This window comes from Athene cunicularia (genome assembly GCF_003259725.1).
Source record: "Athene cunicularia isolate RWA chromosome 2 unlocalized genomic scaffold, athCun1 chr2_part1, whole genome shotgun sequence".
Classification (NCBI taxonomy): domain Eukaryota; kingdom Metazoa; phylum Chordata; class Aves; order Strigiformes; family Strigidae; genus Athene; species Athene cunicularia.
Window position 1 is genome coordinate 51,992,565 of NW_020799095.1, and position 20,703 is coordinate 52,013,267.

At 42.2% G+C, this 20,703-nt stretch overlaps 1 protein-coding gene across 3 annotated transcripts in view; it reads left to right on the plus strand.

Annotated features, from left to right (window-relative positions):
* NFATC1 (nuclear factor of activated T cells 1) overlaps positions 1 to 20,703 on the plus strand; it is a 105,960-nt gene that overhangs the window by 55,421 nt on the left and 29,836 nt on the right. The window contains exons 6-9 of one of the 3 annotated variants that reach the window (XM_026843210.1): positions 2,387 to 2,442; positions 3,732 to 3,864; positions 17,216 to 17,595; positions 17,672 to 17,852. In XM_026843210.1, the coding sequence (XP_026699011.1) occupies positions 2,387 to 2,442; positions 3,732 to 3,864; positions 17,216 to 17,595; positions 17,672 to 17,734 (632 nt within the window). In that variant the 3' untranslated portion in view covers positions 17,735 to 17,852. Of the gene's footprint in view, positions 1 to 2,386; positions 2,443 to 3,731; positions 3,865 to 17,215; positions 17,903 to 20,703 lie in introns of those variants that run through there. The other 2 variants (XM_026843211.1, XM_026843209.1) reach the window with 2 other exon arrangements.

Below are 20,703 nucleotides of genomic sequence, written 5' to 3' on the forward strand. Positions count from 1 at the left end.
TTTTTTTTTTTTTTTTTTTTTTTTTTTTTTTTTGTCTCTTGCTTCATAACAACTTTTCCTCCCTGTGTTTTTGTTAAAAGAAATGTCACTAGCTGTTAATGAGTTGTCTGTTCCCTACTTCTTCCCTCTCTTCCCCTTCTCCTCAGTCACGGAGCAGCAATGGTCTGGACAGTCTCAAGGGAATTTCTTGGAGCGAAACCCGTATTGTTCTTATTAGCTTCCAAAGACGAGTTACAGCTCTGGATTTTTATTTTCCTAATAGTTTAGATTACAGCATTTAAAATATTTCTGAACAAACTCTCTTTGTCATCACAAAAATTTCAAAAGTGCATAAAGGCAGTGCTGCGTGAAGTAATTGAAAGATTAGCCTGAGATGCAGTCGTTTTGAATTTTACTGAAGTATCAGCAGGAAATAAAAAACAGAAACCTGAATCAGATCATTCGTCTTGCAAAGCAGAAATTAAACATAGCAAAAAACCTGAACTTCTGGTAATCCGTTTACAAAGGCAAATTGAACACATGTTAACTACTAGTCTGGACGTCTGTAGATTTAAAAAAAAAAAAAAAAAAAAAAAAAACCCCACCAACAAGCCTCTTACAAAGCAGAAGTTCCTAGACTTTGCAAAATGTGTGATAGCGTGTGTTGTGTTACTTTTACAACTGAATGAATTAATGGGGGGGGGGAAGCAGGCAGGGAAGGGAGGGCTACAGGGGCTCTGTAGGGAGGGGGCGGGAGATAAAGTAGGCTGCTCCCAGACAAGGGATGTGTCCCGGCTTGCCGAATTTCGGTCAGTTTTTTTTCGACTGACGGCTTGGGGGAAGCATCTGTTGGATAAATTGTGAAGCGATCGCCAGTCCTCCCGAGAAGCCTGCTTCAATTCTGGCACTCTCAAAAGGAATCGCTGAGGAGACTTGAGCACGGTCTGGCTGTTCCTTCTCTACCCCCAGCCGAACATGGCAGTACCAATTAAAGGGATTCCTCTTACAGTGTCACAGTTTAAAAAGTAGGAAGAAACTAAGGGTAGATCTGCTAATTGTTTCCTACAGAAAGACCTGCCAAATCCACTGTGCTATTTGTGCTGCAGTTTTCACATTGCACTTCTTTCCATACGTTATGGACGTTAAAACAATCGCCAGGGCTAGTCCCTCAGCAGCATTCCTTTCACAGTAGGACAGCTGTACACAAAAATACTATTTACAGACATTTGTAATAAATCAGGCCGTTCTAAATGCGTCACCTCCGTCCTGGCCATGAAAGCGAAGAGAGAAGAAAAAGTGCATTCACTCTTTTACCTTGCCGAGAGCTGTTTTTCTAAGTCAGGCCCATGTCTATGTGATGAATTTCAAAATAACTAATATTTGCATTTGCATGTCCCGATGCTGCAATAAATATACAAAAGAGATGACATAAAGTCTCATTTTCCCTTTCATTCTGGTGACATCTGACAATGGTGGGAGTCACGAAGCTGCATGTGTCCCCACTGCCCAACTTAGGCAGCAGTCTGCCTGTGGCCTTTCTTACACATTTTTGTTTCCTTAGGCCCGCAGAATGGAAACCTTACATTTTGCATTATTTTTCTAATTTCTTTGCTGTTGAGTTTTGAAGCCACAAGGAAGAAGAAAAACCCTCTTATTGACCAGTGACTTCTGTATCAGTGAGGTGCAGGAAAAATGACCAGACAAAACCAGTTTCTTCCAAAGATGGGTCCCCAGAAAAAAAATGATAGCTGTGGCTTAAACCTATGTTTGCTTGAAAACTGGAATACAGTAAGTTAGGAAGATCCAACACAGCACTAGAAGCAGCTCTAGAAAACTGTAGCTGAGCTAAACCAACTTTAAAATGGAGTCAAAAGGTATGTTTCCCAGCCTATGGCCTTGCCTTTTGATCCAAGCATCAGAATTATGACAAACCAGACTAGGAGTATATTAAAATGAACTACTGCATGATTGAAGAGCTTCTTTAATATTACCTTTTTTGGTTTTTATTTAATATTAATGTTGAATATGACTTACTGCACAGGTAGTGATCAAAAGGCCTTATAGGTAGCAGTATATTTGTGTGAAAGTTTGAGAAACTAAGGTGTAGAACAGTTGCATATTTTGTATAAACTAGTGGCAGAATAAACTCCTGGTGGCTTTCCCCCATCTCGGTATCCTGCGCTCTTGTTTGTGGTTCCCCTCTTCAAAAAAGCTTAAGTGGACTCCCGTTGCAGGTTACCCGGATGGCCTCCTGGTTGGGCAGCACTGGGGCAATGTGTTTTGAGAGCTGGTTTTCATATATGCAGTGCCCCTTCAAAGAGATGTTTTTTTTTCAAAAGTCATTCTTTTGTAGGCTTGGGAGAGGAAAAAAGGATGGAACTAGATATCTCTTTCTTTTGTCTTTTAGATGGTCACCATGTGTGGGAAATGGAAGCCAAAACCGACAAAGAAATGTGCAAGCCAGTAAGTCTGACTTAAATATTTTAACATCAAGATGAAAAATATATATTGCCTTCTCTAGCACTGTTACTAAAGAGGGATTTCCAAGGCTTTGGCACTGTGTCTCCGCACTGAAACAGAACAACTACTTAGGCCTCCCCTCCTGGAAATCTTTCTTTAATGGGAGCATGGGGTAAAAAGCCTTTGTTGGAAGCTGTCCCAAAAGTAGGGGAGACCATTTGGAAAATATTTTTTCATTGTCCAGGATGGGCCAGCCCTGTCTGCTCATCTTCTGTCTTGCTGGGTCAGTTCTTTCCTCTGCTCCCAAAGCAATTTCTGATCATTTTCCTTGGCTTTCGTCTCCCTTCGGCAGAAGAAATGTGAGTCCCCTCACAGGAGATCAGCCCCCTGGTTGGAGAAGTGTGGCTTCCTCAGCCATGACTGTAAGTGGGAAATACAGCCACTATTCCATCTCTGCAGGAATATACAACAGTTTGTAAGCTGCAAACCTGCTGGAGACATGCAGGCAAACAATTTAAAGACCTCAGCTGAATGCAGGCCAAGTGCTAAGATGAGCGTTCCCTTTTATTCGTTCAAAAAGTGCCAAGGGAGGTTTTGATGGTCATAGCAGATTTCACTGTGCATTTCTGCAAGCTGATGCCCTAGCAGCTAAGTCATTCCTTAGCCCCGTGTTGCAGCATTTGGTTTCGGACAGTGGAAGATTATCTACACTCTCTCCAGCCCTTCTTCCTGTAGCACTAGATGTTTTTGTGAGATCTCCACAGAAACTAGCATGCTTAAAAGTTCACAAGTTGTTATATGAAAAAACACTTCACTGTGGAAAATTGAAATGTTTGAATAATCATATGCCTGTCCTAATTCTCCTTTGAAAGGAAGTTGTGTTAGGGTGAGATACACTGGGCATGACCTGCCAGCCAAGCAGTTGTACTTTCTCCTGCTGAGTTAAAGACCACAATTTGATTGTGGTCCCAGCTTCTTGTCAGAGGAAGCAGGGATAGAGCCTTGTCCATATGCAGCATTGTATTTGCTGTCCAAAGGGAAGAGGTGAAAGGCTAGTGATGTTGTGAAGACCTGAGCCATGCTAAAATCTTCTTTCCCTATGTCTGGAGCTCTTAGCACAGACACTGTGGACAGGAGGCCATCCCTGCCCATGAAGCCCACCAGTTCCCCTGCAGAGAGTATGTTCCTCCTTGTGAGCCCAGGCACATCCTCCTCAGGGTTAACATCTGGATACTATTTTACAGCTCGACTGCCTTAGTTGTGCCTTGACTTTCTGATTTCTTGCTTTTCAGAATTCGTTGGTGGTTGAGATACCACCTTTCCGCAATCAGAGAATTACCAGCCCTGTTCAGGTCAACTTCTATGTCTGCAATGGAAAAAGAAAGAGAAGCCAGTACCAGCTTTTCACCTATCTTCCTGCTAATGGTAACAAAATATATTCCTTATCTCTGCTAGTAAAAATGAGAGATAATGATGATTACTTAGAAAGATATATGGCTCTGGTAATTCTTTAGTAACCTGAGTAATTTGGAGGTATACCTGCTGCTATAAAATGAGAGTGAGAATCAAACCTTGAGAGCCGTCTTTGTCTCTGCTGCCCACACAAGAGACCTCTGCAGATTATTTTCTTCTGTATTGGTGGCAGAGGCCTGTTGGAACAAGGACTTCTTCTGCTTTTGAGAGCTGAAGAGCCCCAACACAAGCTCACGTGTGTAGCCATAAATTGTGGATGCGCTGAGCTCTCTGCTAAGTTGTTGTCAACCCTCAGTCTGATTTTGTGGCCCAAAGGGTACGCTGCATTTGAATAATGCTTCTGAATTCGCATCACAGCATTGTAAGCATGCTGGGCTCTGAGCTGGAGGTGGTGTGGGGATTCTCCTTCCCCTCATCCTGTACTTTGCTGTCTTGTGTGGGGTCAAAATAGCACCCCAGGCTGATGCCACTCTTGGTTAGCCATGAAGAGCACAATGTGGATAGAGATCGGAGCGCTTCATGCAAAATGCTTCATGTATAGGAAATGTTCAGGAACACGTGTGCCAGGTTTTTTTGGAAGCTTATATTGGTGGTGGCTGTGAAGTGACAATAAAGTCACTCATGCTAGTGGAATTCCAGGCAGGCTTGTATGAAGATTTTAATAGCAAATAAATTTAGATTTTTTTTTTTAAATGGCTCTATTTCTAAGAACACTTTTTTGGGGGAAAGTAGGAAAAAAGGGTGGTTGTTTTGTTGTTGTTGTTTTGGAAAGAAGAAGAATTATAAGAATGATTAGATTAATGCTTTTTTGTAGACTTTCCAAGTGAAAATAGTCCTTCTGAGGGAAATTCCCACAAAGCACTACTTGAGTCATGTCACATGGCTTGAAGAGACCTGCCAACTTTTTGCAGGTGAAATCCCATAAAATACACATTTGGAATTTCACCCAGTTAGCTTGCATGCACTTCAGACTTTTATCAGGACTTTAATTTAAAATAAAAGTACAGGAAACCTGACATGGGCAACTGACTCCTTATTGTGTATGTACTACGTAGCTATGCTTCACTGGATCAGCCTACTTATGCAAACTTTATCCCCAGTGGGTATGTCTGTGTATATTTAAAGACTGTTCATTTCTTAAATTGGAAAGTAAAAGAGTTGTTATTCTCTTGCACAACACTTTTCAGCAACAAAAATCTGTTGTGGAGGTCAACAGGTATTGCCTTGCCACCCAAGTTACCCCCATAAGTATTTCAGATACATGCCTGTTGTTACCTTCTGTTTATTAAGCAGCATCTTTCCTCTCCAGCCTTTACATAGGCCATTTTTAACCACTATATTCCAAGCCATAGGAGTAGTATTCACTGCTGCAAAGTTGGTTTATGCCACCACCATTCTGAGTTTGAAATATTTGACGCTTCATTTGATGTGAAGAGATCGGAATGTCTACCTAGTGGCAGGCAACAGAGAACGAGCATAGGCTTTATTCTGCAAAGACATCTTTAATTATGGTAATTGTTGAAAACATTGATAATAGTGTTTAGTCTTCTGTACTGATCTAAATTCATGTGAAATCTTTTTGTTTCAGTGTAGGGAATCCTGAAAGAAAAAATTTAACACCAGTGTAGGGTAAAGGGTAACAGGTATTCATAGTGAATATGGCTTCTCCCCATTCCTGTTTGGTTCTCCATTCACAATGTCTTTATATAATTGAAAAATGTCTTACATTCTGTGCAAACTCTCTCGTAACTGTGGTAAGAGGGAACATGCTTCTGCAATCATCAGAATTAGTAGTATAGTATATTTTTCTTATACCTGTGTGTAGCGGTAAGACTTTGCCCTTATGCTGCTGGTGTTTTTTTCCATCATGCCTTTCAAAGATAGATATGATCACCTTGACTGTGTATTCAGAAACCATACACAATGACTGAAACAGTCATTTACACTGCTGTATTTCTAGGATTCATTTTAGGGTGTTCTGCTTTATTTGATTTCAGTCACAGCATTCTTTTAATGTTTTAAGACACTGTAGAAAAGCAAAGTTTAGCTCATGAAGGAAAAAATATTTGAGTCAAGAACCACTGTGTGAACAGCGTAAAAAATATAGAGAAGAGAAGCACTGTTCTAGTCCTGGTAACACATTGTCTCTTTTTTAAACAAATCCCATGAACATGGGAGGTGTGTAGGTTTTTGACAAGCAAATGTCAGAGTGATCATCGAGTTTAAGATGTGGTTTTACACAAATCAGATGGTATCCTGTAGGCTGCTGCTTTTCCTCTGTGCTTTAGGACTAGTCCCAACTACTAACATTTCAGTGCCCACCATGATTTTGCAGGTAGTTCTGTGTGAGGGATCTTTTAAAAGCTGCATGACACATATTAGACATACATTTTAGAGATCAACTGGACTGTGCCAAAGCAAAATACCGTGTATGGACTAAAGCCTAAGTATTCTGTGAGCCCACTGGTTGTGCTCCTGGGGTGGGTGTGGGCACATGCAGACAATGGAACCAGCGGGAGAGCCACGGGCTCGCTGTGCGGCTCCCACCCAGACTGCAGAGCAATAGGGTTTTTTTCCTGTAGCTCCTGTTTCTCCTCATTCCCTAGGGGAAAACAGCCAGTGGATCCAGGGACACGTGGCCTCACTCATCCCACCTCCTGTGGATGGTCCTATAGCGTCTCCATGGAGTACAGCTCTGTGACACACAGCCAGCACAAGCTGCCCTCTCCAGCAGACTGTTACGGTTTCACCACCATAAACCTCCCGTGTTGCAGAGATATGACAGGATTGTACTTTTCCTCTGTGTTAGCTTGAAATGTTTTGTAGGGCAGGGACTTACTTGGTGAAGATGAGTTCCTGCCTCAGAAAGAAAAAAAAATGCTGTAAAAATTAAAATCTTACTGCTCTGTAAATGAAGTTTAAATAACAAAGCAAAACAGAAAATAGAGACTTCACAAATGAGAGCCAAGGTCTGGAACAAGGACTTACTTAAGTCTTTGGCTTGGGACAGACCGTAAACATAAGTACTCATAATCCTCTTTTAATTGAAATTTTGATTTACTGTTCTGCTGAATTTGAGCAATCCCCGAATCCTGTATTAGCCTATATTGTACCGAAATGACTGTAATGTCATTTTTTTTTAGTATTGCTTCAATATTACACATCGCTGAGCAATTGCATATCAGTTTTGTCCTGGAGCCTGCAGACTGTAGGCTCTTGAGACTCCTCCCCAGACATGCCTGGCACAGAAATCTAGGTAGTTTCTTTACCATTCTGGCACAGGTGAATTCCTGCAGCTTATATGGTAAGTACTAATAAGTTTTGCAGTGCCACATCCCATCAAAATGTGAGGAGGAAAGCGCAGGACTGGACGCTGCAGTCAGGAGTCTGAGCAAAGCACAATGAGCAGACCCTTGGATATTCGGCTTTTAAAGTTCCTCCACTACTGCAGCTCTGTGCAGACGCGCTCTGCAGCTCCGTTTTGTACAGCAGAACATTTTGGAAAACCATTGGTGAACCTTGCATTTGTGAACCTTACCCTCTAGAAAAATGCTTTGTTTTCATTTCTATTTATGACTGCGTATCATTTTGCTTTTATGAATTTATTACACCATTGGCCCATATATACATTTCAAACAAGAGTAGTCATCTTCTGAAATCACTAGGTGTAAGCAGTAGCATTTGAGGTATAAACTAATCTGGAGAGACTGAAGAAGCACACGAGCAACCAGACATGTATGCTGTGGTTCCAAATCTTATGCTTTCATCTGCTAAGAAAGCTGAAGGAGTTCTCCAGCTCAGAAGACTTTAACCAACACACTGAATGATAAGGGTTAGATCTCCATTTATTCAGATTTCTTTTAAGTAGGTACATCAAAACAGAGGAAATGTATTCAAGAACTTATTTTTCGCAGATAGTAGTGAATGCTCTCTATGATTTCTGTCATCTAATGAATATTGATATCAAGAACAGTGAACATATAAAAGCTTTTCTTTGATTTTTCTTTAGACAAGTAGTGATATTTGACTAAGCAAAGACAGGCCAGTTTGTCTAGGAAATATTTAATAAGATGGAACAAGGAAAGTTGATGTGTTTCTTTTACTGGAATGAAAAATACGTTTTTGCAAGAGTTGGTGATAAAGTATTTCTGGTTTCTGTTTCTGTCAGGCTTCTTAATTGTCAAAGCATTATTAAAAAATCATTTCACTACTTCTAGTATTTATTAAAATGGCGTGGATATGCTGGGCAACTTTTATTTTGAGATGCCTTTTGGCACCCACAGGGCCAGATTTTCCAAGCCTTCACTCAGGCAGCTTTTCTGCAGTTTCTTTGCCTCCCTGCAGGCACCTGCAGAAGCCCCCAGGGTGCTGAGCTCCTCTGAAAAACTAGCCATGCAGACAAGTGACTTGGTGGGGATGGAGGTCCTTTGAATGTGTGGGTATGGAACTGAGCTGAGAGCCTTCCTGTGGTGGCTAGATGTGCCTTAGTATTGTTTACAACCCGGCGGCGTGAAAGTGAAGCTCTTGGTGTGCTTCTGAAAAGGGTGAGCAGTGCCCACTGCACGTTGGTGTCAGCATCCTCCTGACTTCCTGCCTCTGCTCTAAAATTATCTCCTGCCTGCCCTACTGATGAGAACAATCAGCAGTTTTCTAGTGATTGCATTGAGCAGCCGTGCCTCTGTTCCACCTCGGCTCTTCCGCCCACAGCTCACTTTCTAAGTTAAAAGGCAACATCGGCCACCTTAGCAGAAAACAGTAAAATGAGGATGAAAAGCGTTGCCACTCTAAGGGGAGACCGAGCACAACTTTGGCTGATCATCTCCTGCCACCTCTCACCTCTAGAGTATTCGTTGAATTTTCATGCTTGAGGCTTTGCCTGCAAAATGGTGGTAATTTGGGGGCGGTTGGAGAAGCGGGGCCACATTCAGTGCCTGGGTTGTGAAAGGATCCTCACCGGTGGCACGTGCAACATGGCCACAGCAGTGCTGTGGCAGCTGGCCTGGGGAGCCAGAGGAAGGGCCGTGGAGGTCAGCAGGAGTGTGTTACACCTAGGCCCACCTTCGGTCAGTGCTGCGCTCCCAGAGCTGTGTGCGAGGTGATGGAGCACGGCCAAGCCGGGCCTGAAGCCTTGGACCTGCTGGAAGTGTGTCCATCCAGCCCAGGGAGCGGCCGGGCTGCTGCAGAGCCTGCAGGGCAGGGCAACAGGAGGGACTGGGGAGCGTGGGGAATGGTTGGCCCCAGGGGATTTTATCTTAGGTGAATATATGAATCATGGTTGCTCATTTTTACACAATGTGCTGTTAGTTTATTACATTTTGGCTGCTAGGTAGATGATTGTTACTTTTGACATTTATCAGAGTAACAAAAATCAGGCAAGATTGTGTCAGAGTCCAGTTTCCATTTAAGAGGATCACAGAACTCATCCTCGCCGGGTGCATCAGTTCCTCTGCTCCCCTCCAGCAGCCAGCAAGGTCTGTGGCAGAGCAGAAGAGACACACGTTACACTCACCAGCATTACACCCTCAGGTGCTTTTGCTCCCAGTCACTGGGTCCCCACTGGAGCTGCCCATGCTTCATCCAGGGGATGTCCCGTTTTGGTTGTTGGCCTTGAGCCTAGACAGCCGCATCCAACCTGCAGATGCAGCCTTCTTGATCTTTAGAGACAAAACTCTGCCTCACTGTGCAGTGCTCCATCTTCATCTGGAAGGCCAAGAAGAAGCATTACCTGTGTGATGTTCCTGCAACACAGGTTGGGGCAGATGTGGAGCAGCACTATATAGAAGTCCCTGACTGTATCTGAGCATCAGGCTCTGTTGCAGCAACAGTGATCACTCACAATAGTTAACTTCCTTTGCATAAAGTGTCTTTTGACAGGCCCTCCCTTTTCAAATATTCCCCCTTCAGATGACAAAACCGAGCCTGTAGTTTCAGTCACCAAACCCCTTTGCATGAGATCTTCAGGACTCCCTCCCTTATTTCCCAGTGATTTCACATGCATATGTTAGCAAGTGTGCGGATTTAGGATCTTCCAATTAGCTTAAAAGCCAAAAGGTAAAACTTGTGTGAGGGAAAACAGGGTTTAGAATTACATGGGCTGGATTACAGAAAATACTTATTTTTGTTCTCCTCGAGTGGCTGATCACCATAATTAATCCAGCCCAGTGATTGATCCTAGAGTGGATGTGGTGGTGGTGGCTGCTGGAGGTGAAATGCACGGGTGAGAATGTGTTTTGCTGGCTGTGGGAGGAACTTCATCCATCTCTGAAGAGGAAGACCATGTCAGAGCCGAGATGGCTGGGTCCAAACCCCTCTCTGGAGAGAGTGGAGGGAAGAGGTTTTCCCACAGGACTGCCAGAGATGAGAAGCATCAGTCTGCCCCTGTGCTGCTGCCTTGCAGGACCCCTGCCCGTAGTCCCTGCTTTCCCGTTCTCCTCCCCTCGTCAGGAGAACAGGAGTAATGTCAGCACTAGGGGTGTAATGTTGTGCCTTATTGTCAAAAAAGACTTCACCCCAGCGAATTTTACCATCAGAAATGACATAGAAGGCCTTGGCCAGTGCAGCCTGGGTGTTGTCCACAGTTAAATCTCCAGCTCATGGCAGTGGCAGAGCCAGGTGCTGCACCATGGGAGCAGCAGTAAAGCAGCCCAGACAGGCATACCACAGGACTTGATTTATCCTTTTCAACATTGTAGGATTTAATAAGGTATTATGGTGGAAAATGAATTGTGCCTTTTAAGAATTTTCCCATTTTCTTTTGAAAGAAAACTAATGTAACCCAAATGCCCTCCACCTTCCTTCCACTCCTCCCTACCCAGTTTAACAGTGTATGAACCAGGCTACCATATATAATCTTCTGTCTCATAAATATACATTGAATAACCTAATATTTTAACAGCTGTTGAAAAGCATTTAGTAAATGAGTTAGCTGGAAAGCACTTTCTAATCAGATAATGGCATTGTCTGAGATTATAGGCTGAGATGTATGCACAAGGCTTCCATCTACCTGGAGGCTATTCTTGTATAAAACTGTACATATGCATCTGATCCCATAAAAATATGTACACATAAACTGAAAGAGGGCAGGCAGGCATGAGTGAGAGGTAGCTCTCCCAATGAGCGGTACCAGTAGCAATGTACTACTGAGGGAGGGTGAGTGAATTCAGATACTTGCGTAGGTAAAAGCTGCAATAGCACACGCGTGTGCTGCCTACAGCTGCTTCATAGCATGAGGCTCCATTTGTTTCTGAGTCACCATGCTCTGGTTTTATGAACTAAAAAGCCAAGGCTTGATAATAGCTGGACCTTTACAATATGTTTTGGTTGAATTGGTGCCTAGGGAAAAGTATCCAGTTCATGGACAGCATCTGCAAAGGTCCCTGTAGTGACTGTCTCAGGATATCCCTGGGGCTGAGTGCCTGTCCCTTGTCACTGAGATTACCACTGCTGCAGATACATTGGCAGGGTGTTTCAAAAAGTTTTGCTCAGCCACTGCTGCTCTGGTGTTATAAAACATGGGGATTATAGATTCTGAGGGGAGACAGGCCATTGCCTTTCCTCAGCGCTAGACTGCTTCAGATTCAGAACAAGGGGTGAGGTCCTTGCTCTGCTCAAGCCTGCTTGATTCAAGCCTCAGCGGCCAGAATTTTGTCTTTGCATGAATCCAGAGCAACTAAACTGTACGTGGGGATGTGTCCACATCCTTCACTGTGTCTCCAGTCAGCCAGCAGCAGAGCGGTGGCAACAGCTGGGATGACCTGCACAGCGTCTTCTGGAGGAACGTCTGGTTCGTGGTGAAGAGGGTGTGCTGCCTGGCTCAGAACTGCCTGACGGGGGAGGATTTTGAAGGCACAAACAGCATTTCAGAGCTCAGCTCAGTAATGGTGATTTAGCCACCTAACTCCTCAGACTCTTTGAAAGTCTCATCCCAAATTCTTACAGTTTAGTCCAGAAGTTGAAGAAATGTGTGTGTGCACATGATGAAGAAAGTAGTGTTTTGGTTTTCATATGCTAGCAAAATCTGTGTGCCAGTGCCAGAGAACTACATCATAGTCTGCACCATGAAAGGTGGCTATTTTGTTTGATAGGTTCAATCAAACTTAAGGGTAAAATAAATATATTATAGTGCCATAAACGTCTGCATTGATAATACTACATGGAAATGGGAATTTGTTAGTTTAATCTTAATCAGGATAAACATCTGTTTAATTTATATGATTATATTTTCTCAGTTCACATACTTTAATAGCACCCCCCAAAAAAAAGTTTAAAAACCCATCTGGATTGCTGAAGTGTAAAAGCAAACAGACTTTTTAGAATTGTCAAAAAATACATATATATTTAAGCACTTTCTGACTGCCTTTACTGAATGTGCATGATTTATTATTTTTCTTCAAGGTTTGATATATTAACTTTTTACCTGCTAGAAAGGCCTTTCATTTAAATGTGGGCTTGTAGAACTGGCTGAAATATTTCTCCCAGATTCAGACCCACACAGAAGGACCATTGTCTTCCACTCAGTGCTTCGGTATGATGTCATAACCCTGGTCTCTCTGAGTAAGAAGCTTTGATTTATAGCCAGGGCTGCTGCCAGCGCATGGTTCTCAGAACTTCATATTAAATTAGATGACATAATGACATGAGTCCAGAGTCTAAGAAGGCATCGTCGAACCACTGAAAAGCAATTAGCACAGATTAAGTTGCTTATCAAACTAATTGAGAACTGTGAGCTCTGTCACATTTTAATATTCAGAATTGGGGACTACTTAAAAACATCTGTTGGATGACCTTATGCTTTGTGAGGTAACAGACATTTAAAAATTCACCATACAAACCAAACTTGCATCCATTTTTTTCTTTTTATGGCAAGGGCCTGATCCTTCAGCAGGGTAAGGGTCTCTTAAATGAGTAACATTACTTTTAAATGTGAGTGTTACATAATGAGTGCATCATCTTTTCTGTTTACAATTTCACAAATTCTGGCTTCATTGCTGCAATTTATTATTGGCAAATCTCAATGTGTGGTGCATTCAGTCACAGTTTTTCATTCTAGCCGGCTGAAAGTCTGCAAGACTGGGTGTTATCTCAGCACCACTGAGCAGCTTTGAGACAGAATGCTTGTTGCCATTTGATATGGCTCTGCTGAATTTAAGAAATGCTCCTGTTTCTGCTAAAAGTGCTTGCAGATTCTGAACAGCTGTAGGGCTTTCCAGTTAATTGCCAGTCCAGCCTGCTGTGTGACTAGGAGTGTCTCTTTCGGCTGGCAGGTTTTTACCAAATCATTTAAGATTTGAAATATTTGAGCTAGAAGTTAGTCAGGCTAATACTGTTCTCTGTTAAATATTAACCCTGAGAATATTAAAGAGTACTGTCTGTATCACGTCACATCTCCCTGTGTGAAATACTCACTTGTGCAAGTAAGTGATGGTGGGAATGGGTGTGTGCTAGGGCAGGTAGCTTACCATGCCTCCACAGGGATGTATTTGAGAATGAAACCCCATGAAACCCTTTTTTCTAGCTCAGGTCTGTAAAGATTTGCAGTTAATCAAACATGAGTCAATAGGTAAGTGGTAATGATAGTCAACGGCTGGCTGGTGATCAGCCCTGGCTCCTCTGGAGGAACCCACTGGGTTCCTACCTAGGAGAAAATGGTGAAGGTGGGCACGTAGAGTTTGTGTCCTCAGCTGCTCTGTCAGCTGCAGCTGCTCACCCCAGCTAAGGGTCTCAGCCCTACAAAAGTCAGTGAGACAGTGAATAGGGTGTGTTAGGAACTGGTAGCCTTATTACATGCAAGTATTTTAACTTGTTTGAGTAACTCTATAGACACTGTGATGGTAAGTGAGTAGCCAGTGAGTCCAGGTACAGGCTGTTCCTGGATTGGTTTTGGAAGGTGTGCCTTGAAATACAGCTCCTTCCTTGGGCCCTTTGCAGTCATTTGCAAAGTGGAAGTAAACCATTGTCCTTTTAAAGAAAGAATATAAGGTGATTTACACTAATTTTTTACACATTCAAAGTATTTTCAGAATAACCAGAAGGTCAGACCCAGAGCTCATTTGAGTTGAGTTTGGAAATATAAACATTGGCAAAGATTTTTGATCTTTGTTAATTCCACTCAGTGAAGTTATGTAGACTGGGGAGAAGCAGATATAGGATACAGTGCCATAAATACACTGTTAACTCTTGTAATGTAGCAATTCATGTTGTATCTGTCCTCCACAAGTCAATTAATATGGTTATTCATGTAAAATACAAAAATTGAGGTCAAGGCAGAAAGGGAAGTGTTAATGTTTTATATTTCTGCTGACACACTCAGCTTTGCAGGTCTGATTCCAGATCATCTGGATCATTAGTAATGGTTTCTCCAGGAAAAAAAAAAAATCCTACAGCGCTTCCTTCTCCAAAGTGGTACGCTGTGAAGACATTTACGCTTTTTTAAAGGGGAGTGAATGGCTGCCATCCCAGCTTGGTAGAATCTGTACGTTCGCTCTGCACGGTGTTAAATGGCTGTACAAATGGCAAAACACTAAAAAGTCAGATACAGATCCCATCACCATTTCAGCATTAATACTTTTTCTGTCTTTCAGTGTGATACATGTTCTAGTAATGAGATTAGCATACAAACAAAATATATACTTAGCAAGGGGAGACTTTTCTACTAAGTTGAAAAAAACACATTCAAAAAGGTAATGGAGACAATATCAGTTCAGAGCAATACAAGGGGACAATGTAAACATATGTCAAATAGAATGGAGATCCCACTCAAGTCTCATATCACTCCTTGTTTTCCTCTCTGGCTACCAACCTGCCATGAGCAAACAAGCTATGGTGACTTACCCTGACTGGTCCTGTAATTAAAACCCTATTAACTCCAAATTTATGGGCAGCCAGGAGTGTCCTTGGTTGCCGTCACCATCTCCAAGAGAGTTTTTGGACTAACAGGTCTATAATAGAGTCCCTTCCACCCATCAGTCTTCTGCCCAGTGCAGAGTAGGACTTACTGGTTATCTTCTGTTGATTGCAGCAGGTGTATTTCAGTGTAGCAACATATGAAAACAGATTTCTGTTGTTCATGGCCACTAATCACACCTGCAAATAGACCCCATGGCAATTGCTTTTATAAAGAAAAAATTAAAAGTGAAGTGACAGAAAAGTGCATGGTAAATCAAGTAGGAAAGATGTGTCATAGAAGAGCTACAATGAAAAATCAGCCTGCGATCAGGAACCTGCCTTTTTTAAAGCCTCCAGCCTGCCTGCCACCAGGTCTATAATCCTTTCCTAGGTTATAACAAGTCAGACAACTCCAGGGTTTATTGGAGTTGAATTGCCAGTGGTTGATCTTGGAATTATTTAGCACAGGTGTTTCTATAACAGTGATATATTGGGAAAATTCAGTGTTCAACAACCATCATATTTCCAGCTGTGCTGTGGTTAGTGCTAGTACAGTGAACCTAATATAAAACATGTGAGAATATTTGCTAGCTCAGGAACTTGTTAAAGGTATTTTCTTACAATATCTGAGCTGCTATGTTTATCTAGGTGTGTTTCTTTGGTCTTGCACTTTCATAAAGGGTGTGATATTGGTTTTATAAAGCTGTCACTGAACCTGGAATCTGCTTCTCTGCAACCAAGTGCATTAGTAGCCCTGCTAGCCAGTGTGCAGCATACAAGCAGGTGAAAATAAGATTATGAGGAATCCAATGACAGTCCATTATCCTTACCACATTCGTCTTGAGCAGCACCTGTGCATCTGTTACATATATAGACATGTTTTTACTAGGGGTGCTAGAAATCTTGTATCAAGTGATGCAGGCATCTATATGTAAAAGAACATAAAAGGAGCAAAGTTAACAAGAGGCTAGGGGGCTGTAAAACAAGGGTAGTGAAGTGCATTCACCAGCAGCAAAATTTGTGAGTGTTAAAAGAGGTTTTATATGTACACATGTACACACGTGCATTTTTATGGGTTCAAAAGACTCGTACACGAACATACTAAATGTGTAAGAATATTTGTAGAACACATGCAAATAAAAATAGAGACACTCATGCAACACGTATGTGCTCTGAACTGAGTTGTGCAAAGATGTTTCATTAATAACTTTGTGTCACAACAGGTTGGTTGTTCTATTATTCTGACAGATATTGTCTGGTGTCACCGTAAATTTCCATCAGTACCTTCAAGCGACGGCTGTTCCTGTGGATCTCTTTTTGGGAAAGAAGATAAATGCCACTGTGCATCCATACTCAATTGTTGTATGCATTAGAGTTGCATCTGGCTAGAAAAATTACATCTACAGACTAGCTTGGCCCTATTTATGATTTTCCTGATAGAGAAAGTGGGTGTCTTTTACCTGTGCACTGCATATATTGTAGGAGAAGCAGCAAAGGCACCTCTCTCTGATTTGAGAGAGAAAACTGATGTGAGACAGACACTTTGATTTGAGGAAGTATCTCTTCTCTGATTTGAGAAGGCAGCTCTGCATTTGTCATGACTAAGTTGATGCTCACAGTCATTCTGTCCATGTGCTGGTGGTATTAAAGACATGGCTTGACAGCTCAAATAGAGACTCTTTTGGGACAATGGGTGGAGCAAGCAGCGGTGTAGAATAGGTGTCAGCTTTTCTTGATAGCCAGAGACTGAGTTAACATTTGTCAGGAGCTGGCATTAGCAGTTTGGGTCCAACTTAGAATCACTGAGAGTTGGATGCAACTTAACCAAATATTTTATACCCATTGGCTGGTCAGTAAGATTAAACACAATCATGTAAAAACTAAATAAATCAAATCCTACTCTTGAAAAAATATCCTCATAATTGAAAACTTCTTGTACATACTAGCTTGTCATGTATCTTTGCAATTTTACTTTTGCTGAACTCTGAAAGCCCCATCTCTACCTTATTATGCACCAGTTTACCGAATGTGCAGACATTTATCAAATGGGCCATCAGTAGCAGTAGAAATGCAGTAGTATATCCAAGTTAAAATTCTTGCTTTGATTACTACAAATCCATGGAGCCCTTGGGTCCAAAGCTTCCACTGAAGCACAGCTATTTGCAAATAGATTTTTATAGCACATTAGTGCTGGAGGAGAGTCCAAAGAAAATAGTCCTTTTCAATATTAGAACCAGCTGTGACTTTCTTGTGCTGATGACTCATTCATTTTTTTTTATAGGGTGGGAGAACTAGGCAAAAGACACACAGAGTCTTATTCAAGACGATGTTTGTTTTGCAAAGGGTATCCTAGCCACAAGCCAACTTGATCATACCAATACGCAACTCATGTTTATTTAAAACTTTTTTCTTTTAACAGTTCCAATTATAAAAACAGAACCCACAGATGACTATGAGCCTGCTCAAACCTGTGGACCAATGAACCAAGGCTTAAGCCCTCTCTCTAAACCATACTACAGCCAGCAGATCATGATGCCCCCTGATCCTGGTTCGTGCCTCGTGGCTGGCTTTGCCTCCTGTCAGCAGAGAAATGCCGTGATGTCACCCTCTCCCAACGCAAGCCCCAAGCTGCACGACCTTTCGTCCTCTCCTTACAAGTGCATCCCCAACCCGGGCCACAGTCACCTTGGACTTCAGCAGCCTGCTGGAGGTGTCCCCACCATACAGGAAGTGCCAAGGTCTATAGTTGTGCACCCAAGCTCCCCCGAGCAATCATCTCACATCATGCTGCAGCCGCAGGTGAGTCAACATCTGAGCAGTAGCTGTCCCCTTGGTTATCAACAAACACTCTATCCCAACAGTCCCTCTTCTCCAGTTCCATCTGTTACCCAAGAGCCAACCTATTTGCAGTCCTGCAGTCCAACTCATTCATCCATAATGGGTCAGCAGCAGCAGCAACTGCCGAAGGTTCACAGAAATGAGTCTCCAACAACCCAACCACTGTCATTGCCAGAGTTGCATGAGGAAAGTAATCATAATTTGGCCCCTATTCCTGTAACGATCAAGCGAGAACCTGAGGAATTGGACCAGATGTACCTGGATGATGGTAAGTCTTCTGCAGCATAGGTTTGTGTTCAACCATGTTGCTATATCAGCGAGTTCCCTTAACCTCCTCCTTCTTTTGAATCCTGGTGGAAAAAAGTTCAATTAACAGCCTGGTGTAATGGTGCGGACTTTTGCTTGGATTGTCTCTATATGGGAAAGGGCTCTTTAATTTCGTTTGCGATAATGAAACCATATTATCTAAGCATTAAATGCTGTTAGTTGCCATAGAGCTAGCTGCATGACCGATAGCTATGTTGTAATAATCTTAACCATATGGTCTTGGCTTATGCCCATGCCAGTGACCTGTGGAACTGCAGTGAAAACATATTTAACATTGTCCCATCCATAATGCAGTGAAACGTCTGATGTGCAAATCCGTTCACTGGAACTAAATGATAAACGGCTCTACTTCAGTTGAGAAGGTTCAAATTAAAAATGGAGGCACGTCTTTCAGTGTAACTTTTCAGTCTGGTGGCATCTGACATAAGACTACTTCTTTTTCCATTCTTATTGTGGACTTGGTGCTGCTTTTTTTGCTTTTTTGCTTTTTTTCTTTTGTGAGATTCTATATGTATATGTATTCTACACGCACCACTGAAAAGTTAAAATGCTGTGATGAACTTGTCAGAATCTAGTTTCCAAAGATTTATTAGTCGAACGTAATAAAAGGGATAATCTGGAATTTGATTATGTGACCTGACTGAACTGTGATTTAGCACTTGCTGCTAAGTATCCCAGTAGTATTCTGGACCCTCACCTTAATGCAGTACGTGAGTTCCCTTCCAATAGCCACATAACTTTATATAACATACCACACTATTTGAAGAAGCAATGCCTTTGAAATGGCTGCATTGAAACTAGTTGGTGCCAAGGAACATCTGAATGTGATTGTCTTTCAGGGAGAATTTAAAGACAATTCACTGAACTGTTTTTAAAAAAAGGACATTTAGTCATTCTATTTTAAACAGCATGATCCTCCACTGAATTAGGATTACAAATGAATGTTTTGGAGCTTGAGTAGCAGCCTTTTGCTTTTCAACTCTAAGAAAATTATTTTTCTTAACAGAAGTTATTATTGGTTACATGATAGACAGGTCTAAGGAATTTTTCCTCATTAGGAGTTCAGTTCACTGAAGTTTTGCACAACACATCTTTTGTGATGAGGTTTTCTCCATATAGCATGCATTTCTACCACATAGCTATGGTGTAAGGAGCAAGATGTCAACAAACCAAACAAGAAATATACACAAACCAAAACAAAAATCCATGCCCAAATTTTGGTTTTGAGAGAAACCATAAGTTATCTATGGAAGGAAGACAATACATACAATATCTAAAATCTAGTCCATAGCTATCTTTCTAGAAAAGCACAAGAAATGGGCGGTCTTTCTGCCTTACCTCTCCAAAATCCATCAGCCACTTCTCTGACAGCACTGTGAAAGCTTTCTTCAGCTGATCTCTGCCAGAGAGATGGAACTGTGGGTCAGGGGCAGAGGGTGCCACGTCTACTTCAGGTTTCTACTGGAGGAACAGAGGAACTTTGCTGCCATGTGGTCTGAGAGAGAGATATTTTAGTTTTTTTCAGTCAATGCTCATTCTCTCTGACAAAGCATAAATGTTTTAGTCTTAACCCCCATCTCTCTTCCATCCCCTCTTCTAGACACACACACCCCAGTCATCTCACAGATAATCAGAAGTAATTGTAGAAGCCATCACGTACATCTGCACTGATACTTAAAGTTGACTTTGAAGATTTCTTCAGATAGCCAAATCCAGATATTCCCTTTGGCATCCAGCAGGCTCTCAAAATCATTCTGTGGCTGACCACAAGAATTACAGAACAAGAAAGAATTCATAGATACAACAATCATTATAACAATATATAATAGAAAAAAAAATTAACTTATGTAATTCCAAAAAATTAAACACCACCAGTTCGCTCCAAGGGTGGTAATCAGAAATGGTAACCAGAGGAAGTCCCTTTTCTATGTCTAAACTGATATTTAGGTTTGTCTCAGGGGTCACACTGATGGAGCATAACCCACATGAGCTGCCCTTTCCTGTCTGTGCCTTATCTCACTACCTGAAGAAAAGGTCATCCATTCTACGGTTTGTGTTGATAAAATGAAGCCCTTGTAGAAATCAGGAGTAGACTACTACTGTCTTCTTATCTGTTTCAATATTTGGACAGTTGAGAGAGAAAGTATGAGGCAGAGGTGCTAAAGGCAGGAAGTGTGTCTTGTGGGACTTGTGGTGGCCAAGACCCTTGTTCAGACCACACAGAGCACCAGCATGCCTCAGACACACAACACAGGAGCACGAAGCTGTGAGTCAGGCCAGAAGCCCGTTTAGGTCTATGCTAAATGCATTTCATGGAGGCACCTTTACAACCACCAGTGCAGACATCGGTTTCACATTACATTTGGTTTGATGTAACTGCAGGCTCCCATAGAAAGAGGGGCCTTGATCTGTCTTGCCCTTAGCCACATCTTCTTGTTCCTTTCCTTGCATCATATCAATTGATTATGGAACAGCAGAGCAGGCTGAATGGAAAATAAACCTGCCAAAAATAGCAAAACCCACATAGTTTTCCACTGGTCCATCTCATGGAACCATATCCAATAGCTCGGTCCAGCCCACGAGAGGGGCAGGATGCCTGTTGCTGCAGGTCAAGGAGTGCAGCGGGACTGCTCTGAGTGGCAGCAGCCCACCCATAGGCCAGAGTAAGAACTTGAAGCCACATCTAATGTCAGCTTACCCTCTGCAGCAACTATCTATTCAGCTCATCCTGTCTCAGTAAAA